Below are 17,670 nucleotides of genomic sequence, written 5' to 3'. Positions count from 1 at the left end.
CCTCAACCATCCAAGATTCCCACTGACTTTATTATGGACCTTCTAAGAGTGGCCCTACAAAACAACTACTTCTTGTACAAGAACACATACTACCTTCAGATCAAGGGAGTAGCGATGGGGGCTTGCTTTGCTCCCTATTTTGCCATTCTTTATGTACATGCCCTGGAAAAATCATTGTTCCTCAACCCAATCAACCCGTATCGACCCCAAATCCATCTGTGGCGTCGATACATCGATGACATTTTACTAATATGGAACGGCACGGCTAACTCTCTACAGCCTTTTATTGAGTGGTTGAACTCCTCACAAGAACACCTCAAATTTACAAGTGATACCAAACCAAATGACTTGCCCTTCCTCGATGTCACGATACATGCGGAAGACGGTAAACTTGGGACATCTCTCTTCCGCAAGCCCACTGAACGCAACACTCTGCTGCACTACTCAAGCAACCATCCTAGAGGCCTACGCGATGGTCTACCATTTGGCCAATTCCTCCGCATCCGGCAAAATTGCAAATGGCGCAAGGATTACTTTAGGGAGGCGGACATCCTGGCTCTAAAACTGATCAACAGAGGCTACCCACGACGTCTGGTGAAACAGGCAAAGAAACGGGCGTGGTATAATCATCGGGAGGACTTACTGAGGCCCAACCAACACAAAAAAACTTTGAACCGGATCCCCTTTGTCTCTGTCTTCAGCCCGGACAGTAACAAAGTTGCCAAAATAATTAAAAAGAACTGGACGGTGCTACGATCCGAAGAACAATTCAATGCACCACCCCTGTTTTCATACCAAAGAGGGAATAACATCGCCAACCACCTCGTTAGGGCCATCACTTGGCCGACCAACACCACCGTGAAACATACCATCACAGCAGCATGGGGATTACCTCCTGTCATCGGACATTTCAAATGCCAATCCTGCAGCGTCTGTGAACTGACACTGAATACCAAAGAATTTACATTCAAGGGTCAGACACACCAGCTCACTCATCACTCAAATTGCAAAACCCAAAACGTCATATATGCCATCCGCTGCCCCTGTGACCTCATTTACATTGGCCAGACGACCCAAATGGTGAAACAACGGATCATACAACACAAAAGCAGAATCAACTGCAAAGTGCTCACAGCACCCTTGGTCTCACATTTCCTAGAGCAATCACACACGGACACGGATCTCAAATGGTTTGTCATCGAGAAACCTACATTACCCCTCAGAGGAGGTAACATGGCCGCTCTACTGAATAGAGCCGAATGCAAATGGATCGTTAGGGTCGACTCAGTCAATCAGGGACTCAATACCCTTGATGAATGGACCAGTACCATCTCCATCTAAAATTCCATTGTCTGCACTCCGGTGTTCTTTATAAACTTGCTGTATTGGGAATACTAATTGTGAATCATTATGTACAACTGACACAAGTGTCATTTCCACCATTGACTTTAATTCTCTCAAAATGTTCCTATGTGATTATGGCCAATGACAGATTCTTCCCTTGTTCTTAACTGTCCGGTTTTATACCTTGGCTCTCTTCATGTTACATGAGCCTTAAAATTGTTGGGCACTCCTTTCTGCATACCATCGTCCGCATATTGATGTATAACTCGAATGTTTTGCATACCACTGCTGGGTTCTACTGTATATGTAAAAAGTACCTCCACAGCGTGTCTTCCATCACAGCCACGCCTACACTGTTGGACGCGCTGTTCCTCAACCAACCCAGTGCAATTTCAGGCATTTTCTGCCTTCTGATCGAGCTTTTCCTGTTTACTCTCGTTTCCGTGGGAACCATGTCCCACGCCCTCTGCTCCCTCCCCAGCCCTTCCAACCCCGCCCCCCCCCCTCTCCCGTCTGCCTATCGCTCCGCGACACGTCCCTAGTCACTCCCATACTCCGCCCCCGGCATACGCATGGACTCCGCCCCCTCCTCGAGGCTGCCTGGTCATTACCGAGGGCACGGGGAAGCCTCGGTCAGCTACCGCATTGATTGCCGTGAGCCGCCACGCCAGTTGAGCCCTTGCCTTCTGTGTTCCTGAACTCTTCAGGTAAGAGCATCTCCAACCCACCGAGAATGCTCGCCCAGATCGCGCTCACCACCTCGCGCCTGCTCGATCACGGCTACATGCTTTACTGACTCTCTCCCTTCACCCTCCCAGACGCTGCACAACGACGCGAGCCACCCGACGACAAGCCGCGTTCAGGTATTGTTTACCAACCCTATTATTCCCTTTCCCCTTGAACAGCCTTACTCGTGCCCCTCTTTAATTGTCAATTACCTTTCTTGCCCCAGCACTAGGTCCTAATTTACTCCGGAGTGCGCCAGCCTCGCATCCCTGCTTGGCGCCAGTGTGAGTGCTGCATTATTATCTTTATGGAAATTCTTTCCACGTCTCCACTGACCGGATTACTCACCTTAGACTGACCATCTCTCCACACTAGGCACCCCCAACTCACACCCTCATTCCCTTTCCGGCCACCACAACAGCCACCCCTTGACACTCTATACCTCTAGTGATTCAGTCCTTACCTGTAAGAGTGCACCCTTTCACCCCCGCTTTTACTGCCACCATTCCCCTGCTCTAAAGTTGCCCCTTTCTTTGCCCACAGCACTGTACTTATCGACTACCCTGTCCTGATGACGATCCCGACCAAAGGGGATCGAAACGCCGTCGACCATACAGCCTGAATCACTTGACGCATTTCGCGCTTAAAACTCCTACAAGAAATAATTGTATTCCAAGTGACTGTAACTTGTGTTTTTGGAGTTTCAAGTGATGCATATATGTTGTCTAATGCGCCGTCAATGCTGTTTTTAAAGCACTTGCACTCTCACCTCACTAATACTGTATATAGCACCTTGCACCAAGTGCCACTGGGTTGTCACAAGATCTGATCTTTACAGTGCTGTGTAAACTGTATGTCCATATGAAAGAAACTTTACCTTTCATTATCCTTGGTGAATAATACCACTTTTTTCCAAATCAATTGACTCCTTGCTTCTGTTCTTTGTAATGCTTATGGCATGCACAATTTAAACTGTCTCTTCATAAAACCAGTTGGGAATTGTTTTTGTTTTCATAATATACCCATCCCAACGAGGTCTATGGGTTTTCTCCTGTTATTCCTATAATTGTCCTGTGACCTTGGCAGGTTTGTTCTGGGTGTAGGTCCATTCTTATGAGTGCTCTACATGCATGAGTGTCCTGTGACCTTGGCTGGTTTGTTTTGGGTGTAGGTCCATTCTTATGAGTGCTCTACATGCATGTGTGTCCTGTGACCTTGGCTGGTTTGTTCTGGGTGTAGGTCCATTCTTATGAGTGCTCTACATGCATGTGTGTCCTGTGACCTTGGCTGGTTTGTTCTGGCATGCATGTGTTTCCTGTTACCTTGGCTGGCTTGTTCTGGGTGTCCGTCCATTCTTATGGATGCTCTGCATGCATGTGTGTCCTGAGACCTTGGATGGTTTGTTCTGGCATGCATGTGTTTCCTGTTACCTTGGCTGGCTTGTTCTGGGTGTCCGTCCATTCTTATGGATGCTCTGCATGCATGTGTGTCCTGTGACCTGGGCTGGTTTGTTTTTGGTGTAGGTCCATTCTTATGGTCTGCATGCATGTGTGTCCTGAGACCTTGGATGGTTTGTTCTGGCATGCATGTGTTTCCTGTTACCTTGGCTGGCTTGTTCTGGGTGTCGGTCCATTCTTATGGATGCTCTGCATGCATGTGTGTCCTGTGACCTGGGCTGGTTTGTTTTGGGTGTAGGTCCATTCTTATGAGTGCTCTGCATGCATGTGTGTCCTGAGACCTTGGCTGGTTTGTTCTGGCATGCATGTGTTTCCTGTTACCTTGGCTGGCTTGTTCTGGGTGTCGGTCCATTCTTATGGATGCTCTGCATGCATGTGTGTCCTGTGACCTGGGCTGGTTTGTTTTTGGTGTAGGTCCATTATTATGAGTGTTCTGCATGCATGTGTGTCCTGTGACCTTGGCTGGTTTGTTCTGGGTGTCGGTCCATTCTTATGAACGCTCTACATGCATGTTTGTCCTGTGACCTTGGCTGGTTTGTTCTGGGTGTCGGTCCATTCTTATGAGTGCTCTACATGCACGTGCGTCCTGTGACCTTGGCTGGTTTGTTTTGGGTGCAGGTCCATTCTTATGAGTGATCTGCATGAATGTGTGTCCTGTGACCTTGGCTGGTTTGTTCTGGGTGTCGGTCCATTCTTATGAACGCTCTACATGCATGTGTGTCCTGTGACCTTGGCTGGTTTGTTTTGGGTGCAGGTCCATTCTTATGAGTGATCTGCATGCATCTGTGTCCTGTGACCTTGGCTGGTTTGTTCTTGGTGTAGGTCCATTCTTATGGATGCTCTGCATGCATGTGTGTCCTGTGACCTTGGCTGGTTTGTTCTGGGTGTAGGTCCATTCTTATGAGTGCTCCACATGCATGTGTGTCCTGTGACCTTGGCTGGTTTGTTTTGGGTGCAGGTCCATTCTTATGAGTGATCTGCATGAATGTGTGTCCTGTGACCTTGGCTGGTTTGTTCTGGGTGTCGGTCCATTCTTATGAACGCTCTACATGCATGTGTGTCCTGTGACCTTGGCTGGTTTGTTTTGGGTGCAGGTCCATTCTTATGAGTGATCTGCATGCATCTGTGTCCTGTGACCTTGGCTGGTTTGTTCTTGGTGTAGGTCCATTCTTATGGATGCTCTGCATGCATGTGTGTCCTGTGACCTTGGCTGGTTTGTTCTGGGTGTAGGTCCATTCTTATGAGTGCTCCACATGCATGTGTGTCCTGTGACCTTGGCTGGTTTGTTCTGGGTGTAGGTCCATTCTTATGAGTGCTCTACATGCATGTGTGTCCTGTGACCTTGGCTGGTTTGTTCTGGGTGTAGGTCCATTCTTATGAACGCTCTACATGCATGTGTGTCCTCTGACCTTGGCTGGTTTGTTCTGGGTGTAGGTCCATTCTTATGAGTGCTCTACATGCATGTGTGTCCTGTGACCTTGGCTGGTTTGTTCTGGGTGTAGGTCCATTCTTATGAACGCTCTACATGCATGTGTGTCCTGTGACCTTGGCTGGTTTGTTCTGGGTGTAGGTCCATTCTTATGAGTGCTCTGCATGCATGTGTGTCCTGTGACCTTGGCTGGTTTGTTTTGGGTGTAGGTCCATTCTTATGAGTGATCTGCATGCATCTGTGTCCTGTGACCTTGGCTGGTTTGTTCTTGGTGTCGGTCCATTCTTATGGATGCTCTGCATGCATGTGTGTCCTGCGACCTTGGCTGGTTTGTTTTGGGTGTAGGTCCATTCTTATGAGTGTTCTGCATGCATGTGTGTCCTGTGACCTTGGCTGGTTTGTTCTGGGTGTAGGTCCATTCTTATGAGTGCTCCACATGCATGTGTGTCCTGTGACCTTGGCTGGTTTGTTCTGGGTGTAGGTCCATTCTTATAAACGCTCTACATGCATGTGTGTCCTCTGACCTTGGCTGGTTTGTTCTGGGTGTAGGTCCATTCTTATGAGTGCTCTGCATGCATGTGTGTCCTGTGACCTTGGCTGGTTTGTTCTGGGTGTAGGTCCATTCTTATGGATGCTCTGCATGCCTGTTTGTCCTGTGACCTTGGTTGGTTTGTTCTGGGTGTAGCTCCATTCTTGTGAGTGCTCTGCATGCATGTGTGTCCTGTGACCTTGGCTGGTTTGTATTGGGTGTAGGTCCATTCGTATGAGTGCTCTACATGCATGTGTGTCCTCTGACCTTGGCTGGTTTGTTTTGGGTGTCGATCCATTCTTGTGAGTGCTCTACATGCATGTGTGTCCTGTCACCTTGGCTGGTTTGTTTTGGGTGTAGGTCCATTCTTATGAGTGCTCTACATGCACGTGTGTACTGTGACCTTGGCTGGTTTGTTTTGGGTGTCGGTCCATTCTTATGGATGCTCTGCATGCATGTGTGTCCTGTCACCTTGGCTGGTTTGTTTTGGGTGTAGGTCCATTCTTATGAGTGCTCTACATGCATGTGTGTCCTCTGACCTTGGTTGGTTTGTTCTGGGTGTAGGTCCATTCTTATGAACGCTCTACATGCATGTGTGTCCTGTGACCTTGGCTGGTTTGTTTTGGGTGTAGGTCCATTCTTATGGATGCTCTGCATGCATGTGTGTCCTGTCACCTTGGCTGGTTTGTTCTGGGTGTAGGTCCATTCTTATGGATGCTCTGCATGCATGTGTGTCCTGTGACCTTGGCTGGTTTGTATTGGGTGTAGGTCCATTCGTATGAGTGCTCTGACCTTGGCTGGTTTATTCTGGGTGTCGGTCCATTCTTATGAACGCTCTACATGCATGTGTGTCCTGTGACCTTGGCTGGTTTGTTCTGGGTGTCGGTCCATTCTTATGGATGCTCTGCATGCCTGTGTGTCCTGTGACCTTGGCTGGTTTGTTTTGGGTGTAGGTCCATTCTTATGAGTGCTCTACATTCATGTGTGTCCTGTGACCTTGGCTGGTTTGTTTTGGGTGTAGGTCCATTCTTATGGATGCTCTGCATGCATGTGTGTCCTGTGACCTGGTGCTCTACATGCATGTGTGTCCTGTGACCTTGGCTGGTTTGTTCTTGGTGTCGGTCCATTCTTGTGAGTGCTCTACATGCATGTGTGTCCTGTGACCTTGGCTGGTTTGTTTTGGGGGTAGGTCCATTCTTTTGAGTGCTCTACATGCATGTGTGTCCTGTGACCTTGACTGGTTTGTTCTGGGTGTCGGTCCATTCTTATGGATGCTCTGCATGCATGTGTGTCCTGTGACCTTGGCTGGTTTGTTCTGGGTGTCGGTCCATTCTTATGGATGCTCTGCATGCCTGTGTGTCCTGTGACCTTGGCTGGTTTGTTTTGGGTGTAGGTCCATTCTTATGAGTGCTCTACATTCATGTGTGTCCTGTGACCTTGGCTGGTTTGTTTTGGGTGTAGGTCCATTCTTATGGATGCTCTGCATGCATGTGTGTCCTGTGACCTGGTGCTCTACATGCATGTGTGTCCTGTGACCTTGGCTGGTTTGTTTTGGGTGTCGGTCCATTCTTATGAGTGCTCTACATGCATGTGTGTCCTCTGACCTTGGCTGGTTTGTTCTGGGTGTAGGTCCATTCTTATGAGTGCTCTACATGCCTGTGTGTCCTGTGACCTTGGCTGGTTTGTGTTGGGTGTCGGTCCATGCTTGTGAATGCTCTACATGCATGTGTGTCCTGTGACCTTGGCTGGTTTGTTCTGGGTGTAGGTCCATTATTATGAGTGCTCTGCATGCATGTGTGTCCTGTGACCTTGGCTGGTTTGTTCTGGGTGTAGGTCCATTCTTATGAGTGCTCTGCATGCAAGTGTGTCCTGTGACCTTGGCTGGTTTGTTCTGGGTGTAGGTCCATTCTTATGAACGCTCTACATGCATGTGTGTCCTGTGACCTTGGCTGGTTTGTGTTGGGTGTAGGTCCATTCTTGTGAGTGCTCTGCATGCATGTGTGTCCTCTGACCTTGGCTGGTTTGTTCTGGGTGTAGGTCCATTCTTATGGATGCTCTACATGCATGTGTGTCCTGTCACCTTGGTTAGTTTGTTCTGGGTGTAGGTCCATTCTTATGAGTGCTCTGCATGCATGTGTGTCCTGTGACCGTGGCTGGTTTGTTTTGGGTGTCGGTCCATTCGTATGGATGCTCTGCATGTATGTGTGTCCTGTGACCTTGGCTGGTTTGTGTTGGGTGTAGGTCCATTCTTATGAGTGCTCTACATGCATGTGTGTCCTGTGACCTTGGCTGGTTTGTTTTGGGTGTAGGTCCATTCTTATGAGTGCTCTGCATGCATGTGTGTCCTGTGACTTTGGCTGGCTTGTTTTGGGTGTAGGTCAATTCATGAGTGCTATGCATGCATGTGTGTCCTGTGACCTTGGCTGGTTTGTTTTGGGTGTAGGTCCATTCTTATGAGTGCTCTGCATGCATGTGTGTCCTCTGACCTTGGCTGGTTGGTTCTGGGTGTCGGTCTATTCTTATGAGTGCTCTGCATGCATGTGTGTCCTGTGACCTTGGCTGGTTTGTTCTGGGTGTAGGTCCATTCTTATGAGTGCTCTGCATGCATGTGTGTCCTGTGACCTAGGCTGGTTTGTTCTGGGTGTAGCTCCATTCTTATGAGTGCTCTGCATGCATGTGTGTCCTGTGACCTTGGCTGGTTTGTTTTGGGTGTAGGTCCATTCTTATGAGTGCTCTACATGCATGTGTGTCCTGTGACCTTGGCTGGTTTGTTCTGGGTGTAGGTCCATTCTTATGAGTGCTCTGCATGCATGTGTGTCCTCTGACCTTGGTTGGTTTGTTCTGGGTGTAGGTCCATTCTTATGAGTGCTCTACATGCATGTGTGTCCTGTGACCTTGGCTGGTTTGTTCTGGGTGTCGGTCCATTCTTATGGATGCTCTGCATGCATGTGTGTCCTGTGACCTTGGCTGGTTTGTTTTGGGTGTCGGTCCATTCTTATGAGTGCTCTACATACATGTGTGTCCTTTGACCTTGGCTGGTTTGTTCTGGGTGTAGGTCCATTCTTATGAGTGCTCTGCATGCATGTGTGTCCTCTGACCTTGGCTGGTTTCGTTTGGGTGTAGGTCCATTCTTATGAGTGCTCTACATGCATGTATGTCCTGTGACCTTGGCTGGTTTGTTCTGGGTGTAGGTTCATTCTTATGAGTGCTCTACATGCATGTGTGTCCTGTGACCTTGGCTGGTTTGTTCTGGGTGTCGGTCCATTCTTATGGATGCTCTGCATGCCTGTGCGTCCTGTGACCTTGGCTGGCTTGTTTTGGGTGTCGGTCCATTCTTATGAGTGCTCTGCATGCATGTGTGTCCTGTGACCTTGGCTGGTTTGTTCTGGTTGTAGGTCCATTCTTATGAGTGCTATACATGCATGTGTGTCCTGTGACCTTGGCTGGTTTGTTCTGGGTGTATCTCCATTTTTTGAGTGCTCTACATGCATGTGTGTCCTGTGACGTTGGCTGGCTTGTTTTGGGTGTAGGTCCATTCTTATGAGTGCTCTACATGCATGTGTGTACTGTGACCTTGGTTGGTTTGTTTTGGGTGTAGGTCCATTCTTATGAGTGCTCTACATGCATGTGTGTCCTGTGACCTTGGTTGGTTTGTTCTGGGTGTAGGTCCATTCTTATGAGTGCTCTGCATGCATGTGTGTCCTGTGACCTTGGCTGGTTTGTTCTTGGTGTAGGTCCATTCTTATGAGTGCTCTGCATGCATGTGTGTCCTCTGACCTTGGTTGGTTTGTTCTGGGTGTAGGTCCATTCTTATGAGTGCTCTACATGCATGTGTGTCCTGTGACCTTGGCTGGTTTGTTCTGGGTGTCGGTCCATTCTTATGGATGCTCTGCATGCATGTGTGTCCTGTGACCTTGGCTGGTTTGTTTTGGGTGTCGGTCCATTCTTATGAGTGCTCTACATGCATGTGTGTCCTGTGACCTTGGCTTTTTTGTTCTGGGTGTAGGTCCATTCTTATGAGTGCTCTGCATGCATGTGTGTCCTCTGACCTTGGCTGGTTTCGTTTGGGTGTAGGTCCATTCTTATGAGTGCCTTACATGCATGTGTGTCCTGTGACCTTGGCTGGTTTGTTCTGGGTGTAGCTCCATTCTTATGAGTGCTCTACATGCATGTGTGTCCTGTGACCTTGGCTGGTTTGTTTTGGGTGTAGGTCCATTCTTATGGATGCTCTACATGCATGTGTGTAATGTGACCTTGGCTGGTTTGTTTTGGGTGTGGGTTCATTCTTATGAGTGCTCTACATGCATGTGTGTCCTGTGACCTTGGCTGGTTTGTTTTGGGTGTCGGTCCATTCTTATGAGTGCTCTGCATGCATGTGTGTAATGTGACCTTGGCTGGTTTGTTTTGGGTGTCGGTCCATTCTTATGAGTGCTCTACATGCATGTGTGTAATGTGACCTTGGCTGGTTTGTTTTGGGTGTGGGTTCATTCTTATGAGTGCTCTACATGCATGTGTGTCCTGTGACCTTGGCTGGTTTGTTTTGGGTGTCGGTCCATTCTTATGAGTGCTCTGCATGCATGTGTGTCCTGTGACCTTGGCTGGTTTGTTCTGGGTGTCGGTCCATTCTTATGGATGCTCTGCATGCCTGTGCGTCCTGTGACCTTGGCTGGCTTGTTTTGGGTGTCGGTCCATTCTTATGAGTGCTCTGCATGCATGTGTGTCCTGTGACCTTGGCTGGTTTGTTCTGGGTGTATCTCCATTTTTTGAGTGCTCTACATGCATGTGTGTCCTGTGACATTGGCTGGCCTGTTTTGGGTGTAGGTCCATTCCTATGGATGCTCTGCATGCCTGTGTGTCCTGTGACCTTGGCTGGTTTGTTCTGGGTGTAGGTCCTTTCTTATGAGTGCTCTACATGCATGTGTTTACTGTGACCTTGGCTGGTTTGTTCTGGGTGTAGGTCCATTCTTATGAGTGCTCTACATGCATGTGTGTCCTGTGCCCTTGGCTGGTTTGTTCTGGGTGTAGGTCCATTCTTATGAGTGCTCTACATGCATGTGTGTCCTGTGACCTTGGCTGGTTTGTTCTGGGTGTCGGTCCATTCTTAGGAACGCTCTGCATGCATGTGTGTCCTGTGACCTTGGCTGGTTTGTTCTGGGTGTCGGTCCATTCTTATGGATGCTCTGCATGCCTGTGTGTCCTGTGACCTTGGCTGGTTTGTTTTGGGTGTAGGTCCATTCTTATGAGTGCTCTACATGCATGTGTGTCCTGTGACCTTGGCTGGTTTGTTCTGGGTGTCGGTCCATTCTTAGGAACGCTCTGCATGCATGTGTGTCCTGTGACCTTGGCTGGTTTGTTCTGGGTGTCGGTCCATTCTTATGGATGCTCTGCATGCCTGTGTGTCCTGTGACCTTGGCTGGTTTGTTTTGGGTGTAGGTCCATTCTTATGAGTGCTCTACATGCATGTGTGTCCTGTGACCTTGGCTGGTTTGTTCTTGGTGTCGGTCCATTCTTGTGAGTGCTCTACATGCATGTGTGTCCTGTGACCTTGGCTGGTTTGTTTTGGGGGTAGGTCCATTCTTTTGAGTGCTCTACATGCATGTGTGTCCTGTGACCTTGGCTGGTTTGTTCTGGGTGTTGGTCCATTATTATGGATGCTCTGCATGCATGTGTGTTCCGTGACCTTGGCTGGTTTGTTCTTGGTGTCGGTCCATTCTTGTGAGTGCTCTACATGCATGTGTGTCCTGTGACCTTGGCTGGTTTGTTCTGGGTGTTGGTCCATTATTATGGATGCTCTGCATGCATGTGTGTCCTGTGACCTTGGCTGGTTTGTTCTTGGTGTCGGTCCATTCTTGTGAGTGCTCTACATGCATGTGTGTCCTGTGACCTTGGCTGGTTTGTTCTGGATGTAGGTCCATTCTTATGAGTGCTCTACATGCATGTGTGTCCTCTGACCTTGGCTGGTTTGTTTTGGGTGTCGGTCCATTCTTATGAGTGCTCTACATGCTTGTGTGTCCTGTGACCTTGGCTGGTTTGTTTTGGGTGTCGGTCCATTCTTATGAGTGCTCTACATGCTTGTGTGTCCTGTGACCTTGGCTGGTTTGTTCTGGGTGTCGGTCCATTCTCATGAACGCTCTACATGCATGTGCGTCCTGTGACCTTGGCTGGTTTGTTTTGGGTGTAGGTCCATTCTTATGGGTGCTCTACATGCATGTGTGTCCTGTGACCTTGGTTGGTTTGTTTGGGTGTAGGTCCATTCTTATGGGTGCTCTACATGCATGTGTGTCCTGTGACCTTGGCTGGTTTGTTCTGGGTGTAGGTCCATTCTTAAGAGTGCTCTACATGCATGTGTGTCCTGTGACCTTGGCTGGTTTGTTTTGGGTGTCGGTCCATATCTTATGAGTGCGTGTGTCCTGTGACTCGATTGTACCACCAAATATCAAGGCCCAGAATATTGTGGTACAAGAATATCGAGGACTGTTTGAGCTTCAGTCCCTAATACTCAGTCCTACGGCTGATTCCAGAAGACATGCTTTGGACCCATCTGTATCCGCGGATTGAAGCACAGATGATTTGCCTTGCTCTGTGCATACCAAGCTTACAGCCCAGTCTCACTGCTCTTCACAGGTGACAACCTCCAGACTGCTCTCACTGTTGCCAAGACTTCAGGGATGGTCCCAGAAGGAAGCAAGGGGATCCTGGTGGAGGCCACCGCGCCGGAGGGATCCACGCCCGCCGCCATCATACTGCGAACACAGGAGGACGATCTGGACGACAAATACAAAAGAAATGCGAGTATCTCCTCTTCCTTGGAAGGACTTAACTTGATGCTGTCTAGCCCCTCTGCTCTATCTTGCCTATTACTTGTTATGATCAGGGTGGGGTAAAGTAAACACTAACAATTCCTTTGAAGGCCATTCATGTGACTGCACCGCGAAGCAAATGTTGTTTTTTGGAAAGTAAAATGTGTCTACAGCATTCAAGATGGAATGGGAATCTTCTCTAACTTTAAAAAGGGGCGGAGTCTAAACCTGTATGTTGTAGCATGTAAAGTAGTACTACAGTTGTATCACTCATGAACTATGAGAATGATATTCACCTCTGCCTCTGCCACTTCTGTGTTTTCTGTGTGGAGATCTCTGCCACATGTTCGGATCTTTGTGCACACCTGGATAGACATCTGGCAGTAAATGTCAGAATGGACCAGTGTGAGAGGCTGCAAAATGGGGAATACTTAATCCTGAAAGAGGTGGGGGTAAAGGAAAGGACATGCAAATGCAGACACGCATTCGCCAATTGTTATTCATCAACTACACTTATAAAGTGACTACATCCAATAAAGAGGTCGTAAAATAGTAGTAAATGCACTCCATCTCAGCTCTGGAGTAATTCAAGTGCCAGAGATGAGTGCTCACATGCACAGTAACTCATCACCATTCTTTGTTCAAATCATACAAATACATACAGAAAATACAGATAGTACAATATAACCTGAGATATAAAAGATACAAATATTATTTTATAACAACACGTATAAAAAGGAGAAGTACAATTTAAAAAGAGAAAATAAGAGAAAACTCTTCCAACAAATGTAAGTAATTTTAAAAGTCCAATAAAACGTAAAATAAGTCATAAATAAAAAATGCTATTACTGGTCCTATTAAGAATAAAAGATCATCCTTTACCAATCTGCTTTATTCCAGCATGCCACAGGGGTACTAAAGACTTTGAAATGGAAAACACAGTTGGACTCACAGGCTCTGCAGCTCATTTCCATAAAAATTAATGGAGGCAGGAAGTTAATGACACCAAATAAAAAATAGTTTGAAATACTTCTCCTCCCCTTTTCTGCTAAATTTGTTTTTGTTGGCTTTAGGACTGTGCACTTTACCACTGCTAACCAGCGCTAAAGTGCTTGTGTTCTCTCCTCATTATGTGGTAACATTGGCTTATCCACAATTTGCATATTTAATTTACTTCTGGTCCCAGGGCATATATATTAAATGGTACTAGCGGGCTTGCAGCACTGTTTGTGCCACCCACTTAAGTAGCCATTTAACCACATGCATGCTGGTGACGGAACCGCTCCGTCACCAGCCACGGACACGCTGTGCTGATGACGGAGCGGTTCCGTCATGGCCCGCTCGGCGAGCCTGCGCGGCGCCGATTCCGCTCCTGCGCTGGACGTTCCATTGAGCGGGCGGGGCCGTGACGGAACCGCTCCGTCATAAGCACAGCGCACCCGAGGCTCGTGACGGAGCGGTTCCGTCACAAGCATGGGAGCAGCGCGTGGCCGCCCCACCCCCCAGCGCTGCGGCGAAATTGCCGCCGCAGCGAAGGGATTAAACATGTATCAAGCCGGCCACTGTAGAGACTGTGGGGGCCATTAGGATGGCGGGCGGACTTTGCCCGCCCGCCATCCTCACGGTACTTGGGACCGGCCGCCATATGGCGGAGGTCCTGTGGGGGGTATTAGGATGCGCCCACCACAGTGGCGGGTGCATCCTGCATTTTTAACATTGTGGCGGGCGGTGCTCTCAGCACCGCCTTCCACAGTGCTAAAAATGCATGTGCCTGCTGCTTTGTGTATGCAAATGCTGGGGGGTACCACAGGTACCCCCCCGTGTGTACCCCCAACCTCTTCTTCACTCTGGGGGCCCACAGGGGGCCCCCAAAGTGAAGACCGCCTGCCTTTCCGTGAAAGGCAACTGCAGAGGGCCATCCTAATATGGCTGGCGGTGTCTATTAGACACCGCCACCATGTTAAACCTTTTCCGCCCCGGTCACCTTCTGTCCGCCTCGGACCCCCCAGCCATGCTAATATGGCAGGGGGGTCATTCTGGTTAGGATGGCGGGTGGATTGCCCCCACCAGGCCGGCAGTGGCCACCGCCAGCCTGGCGGGGGCAATCCGCCCACCATCCTAATGGGCCCCTGTGTGTGCAGTTTTAAAATGCCATGTCAACCTGGCCAGTTCAACCTCTTTCCATGCCCAAATCTTCCTTTTTTATACATATAAGTCATCCCTGAACAGCTAAGACGGCAGGATGCCATGTATTTAAAGGTTTGACAAGTTTTACATGTCCTGGAAGTGAAATTCTCTTAAATTCATTTTTTAATATGGCAGGGCCTACCTCTCCCATAGGTTAACATGAAGTATCCCTTATAACCTTTTTTAAGTATAGTTTTCCATTGGGACAAGATAGGAAAATAAAAATGGACGTTGTCACAGTTCCCGCCACTCAATTACCTCCTCTCCTTAATGTCCAGACATCTTCCACGATTGCAGGGCATGTACAAGTTTTGTCCTGGTAGTACACATACTCCAATTTGGATTTCACTGCCACAGCTATCTCTTCCATGGATAACATTAGGACATCGTTTTACATTTTATAAGTGTAATTCCCAATTGCAAAGAGATAGCCTTTTCGAGTTTGGTGTCGCTGGAATCACAATTTAAAATCCAAACTTATGGTGAAGTCAGATTTTAAATAGCACATCTGAAAATGACACTTTAAAAAAGTTAGTATTTTCTCACTTTAGCCATTTGGCGCCTGCTGCCTGTCCCTGCTCACATGTCTGGGGAGGTAGACAGCTGGGCTTTGTGTATTCCCGCTAGACGGCCTCACATAGTGGTGGCTTCAGTTTGAATTGGAAGGGCGATCCAGGCAGGATGGGAGAGAAGAGTTGTACCCATCCTCACTTACACCTGAATAAGCGGTGTCCGGTCTCCACACAAAGGGTTGCATATGCCCTGTAGTGAGTTAGAAGCAAGGGCAGGAAGGGAGGACCTCTTTGCACTTAAAATTTCTTTTTGATAGTCACATTCATTCCCAGAAGCCGGCAGCAAAAGCTGCACCGGCACAGGTGTCCAGGTGTACCTCAGTGAAGATCTGGGAACTCTTACCTTGGGGTCGTATTCCATCTATGTTGAGTTGTCCATCATTGACACTATTATCTTTTCTCTGCCCTTTGCTTACAAATCTTAAAATAATTTTGATTTCTTCAATAGGAGCACTTGATTAACGGTGAGGGACCAACTTGGAACTATCCAGGGGACGACTACTACTTTGCTATGAGTGGAACATCTTATCAGGTCATATTGCAGCATTTCTACAGCATGCTTCCAAAAGTAAGTATTGCAAGGATACAATAATGTTCAGTCGCATACACTAGTTATGATTTTAAAATGTTTCTGTGGAAGATCAGTTCTTAGGCACACGACCACACAGCTGCAGTTTCTGAATAGCAGAGTTTGTAGCACATGAATGTTCTATCTGTACAGAAAGGAGCTTACATTGATGTTGGCCTGTTGGCACCAAACCCACTGTGTTGCAGGAGCCCCATCTCAATTAGTCTGTGCTCTGTGGTGTTCCAATTCCCTTTGTCAAACATTTACTTCATTATGAAAACTTCTGACCATAGCTATTGCACCTTGTGACTGTCCCAAGGTGCCAGACTGCATCTGAAGATTGTTTTCAGTCATTGCCTTGAGCACGAGTGGCTGGTGTCATGCAGCTCCACGTCAGGTTAGGCCGGTCCCATAAGTGACATTAAGGCACCAACATAACCACCATCTCTGCACGCTTGGGTGAGTTCCTTTCTTTCTGTGCCTTCTGATGTGGTTTCAGATCTCGCGCCCTTGAGTTCTGTCAGACTTTGCAGAATTGTCCCATCAAATTGTTTCTGGTGTGCTGGGGGCATGTCCTCTCCTAGAGCAACAGGGTTCAAGCTGTGCAAGGACTGGCACAAACAAATGTCAGTGTCGGACCCTCACAAGGTCATGTCTCTGGTTTCTGGGTCGCTAACATGACCCGGTGTCACATGACAAATGTGCCAAATTGTAGGTTGGGGAGATAGAGTTAGTCCGAAAATGGCCCAGTCCTGGTCGAAATCAAGGACATGAATGTGCTCACAATCCCAAGGCCAATCTCATGAAGACTAAAATTGAGATCTTCAGGTAAGTTCAACAAATCAAAGAAACACAGAAATTCTAACAAGGCTCCCCTACACCCTGCTTCATTCACCATGAGAGTTGCAAGTGGACCTGGGTAGCTCTAAGCTGCAAACACAGTATCCCAACGGAACCAATGGCAACCCTCCTTTCAATTCTACCCAATTTGACAGCAAATAAGGGAGTTTAAGAAGACAATGAACCCAATCTTGGGTATCCAACTGGATCCCTCTGGCTACCCTTCCGGCCCCAAGGATCCGAGCTGACCTCTTATCTGTTTATCACTGGCAGGTCCATTCTTGACTATGCCACTTAACTTCACCCCTAGGTCATCCCCGACTTAGAGTAAGAGTCTATCGTCTTGTTGAGTTCAAAATAAACCCAGAGCAACATCTGTTGTCATCACACTGACCTCACACTGACCCTGAATCACTTCCACAACAACTTCATAAATATACTGATGATAATAATGAAGACACCGGAACACAATGTGACAATGGAATCCAGTTTTTAAACCTCCAGGATGCCAGAGCTCAGACACATCATCAGACACTAGCACTGGCCTTCACTCACTTCACCTAATGTGGCTACAGAATAGTTTGCCTTCCTTGCCACTGTCATTAGCAGAGCAGCAGAGGGTTTAGACCTCACCCTGCCCACTACTGTGGTCAAGGCAAATGTCTAAATGGAGGTCCTTCACCCCAGGACAGACAACGCAAGAACCTCTCTGTCCTTCTCTGTCCTTTTAACAAGGCCCTCATGGTAACTCTGCTGGCCCCTGGGCCAAGAACTTCCCTCCCTTGAACAGGCAGAATGCAAGGCGGTAGAGCTCTGCCACGGGTGATCCAACCTTTCTCCTTCAGCACCATCACCAGATAACCTGGTGTTTCAAGCCTCTACCAGCCGACTGAACCCCATTGTGTTCCCGACTGAGATAGTTATAATGCATGGAGACTTTCGCAAAGAAACATTTTCCTTGGTTAGCCTTGCTCTGAAATCATTTAGTATAAGCGGTCTCCCAGGGAGCTACTTGCATGAGTTGTGGTGAAGGATGGTGGACATCTGGCCAATGGTCTCAATTGATGTTCAACGTAATCTTCAGTGGTTTATAAAAGACAGGAATGGTGCGTCAATGTACTCTCTAAAATGAGACCTGGACACTACCAAACACCCGGGCAGAGCAATGGGAACCAATGTGGGGTTCCGCGCCATGTTTGGATACGCTCCGGCAGATCC

General features: G+C 48.1%; 1 protein-coding gene across 1 annotated transcript in view; it reads left to right on the top strand.

Moving 5' to 3' along the window:
• Positions 1-17,670, top strand: part of LOC144770020 (putative cation-transporting ATPase 13A5) — a 235,626-nt gene that overhangs the window by 141,161 nt on the left and 76,795 nt on the right. The window contains exons 10-12 of the mRNA XM_078654213.1: positions 12,110-12,277; positions 12,764-12,780; positions 15,496-15,612. Of these exons, the coding sequence (XP_078510339.1) occupies positions 12,110-12,277; positions 12,764-12,780; positions 15,496-15,612 (302 nt within the window). The remainder of the gene's footprint in view (positions 1-12,109; positions 12,278-12,763; positions 12,781-15,495; positions 15,613-17,670) is intronic.

This window comes from Lissotriton helveticus, chromosome 7 (genome assembly GCF_964261635.1).
Source record: "Lissotriton helveticus chromosome 7, aLisHel1.1, whole genome shotgun sequence".
In the NCBI taxonomy this organism is placed as follows: Eukaryota; Metazoa; Chordata; class Amphibia; order Caudata; family Salamandridae; genus Lissotriton; species Lissotriton helveticus.
The sequence above is the reverse complement of the archived record's forward strand: the minus strand, read 5'-3'. Positions and strand labels throughout refer to the sequence as shown.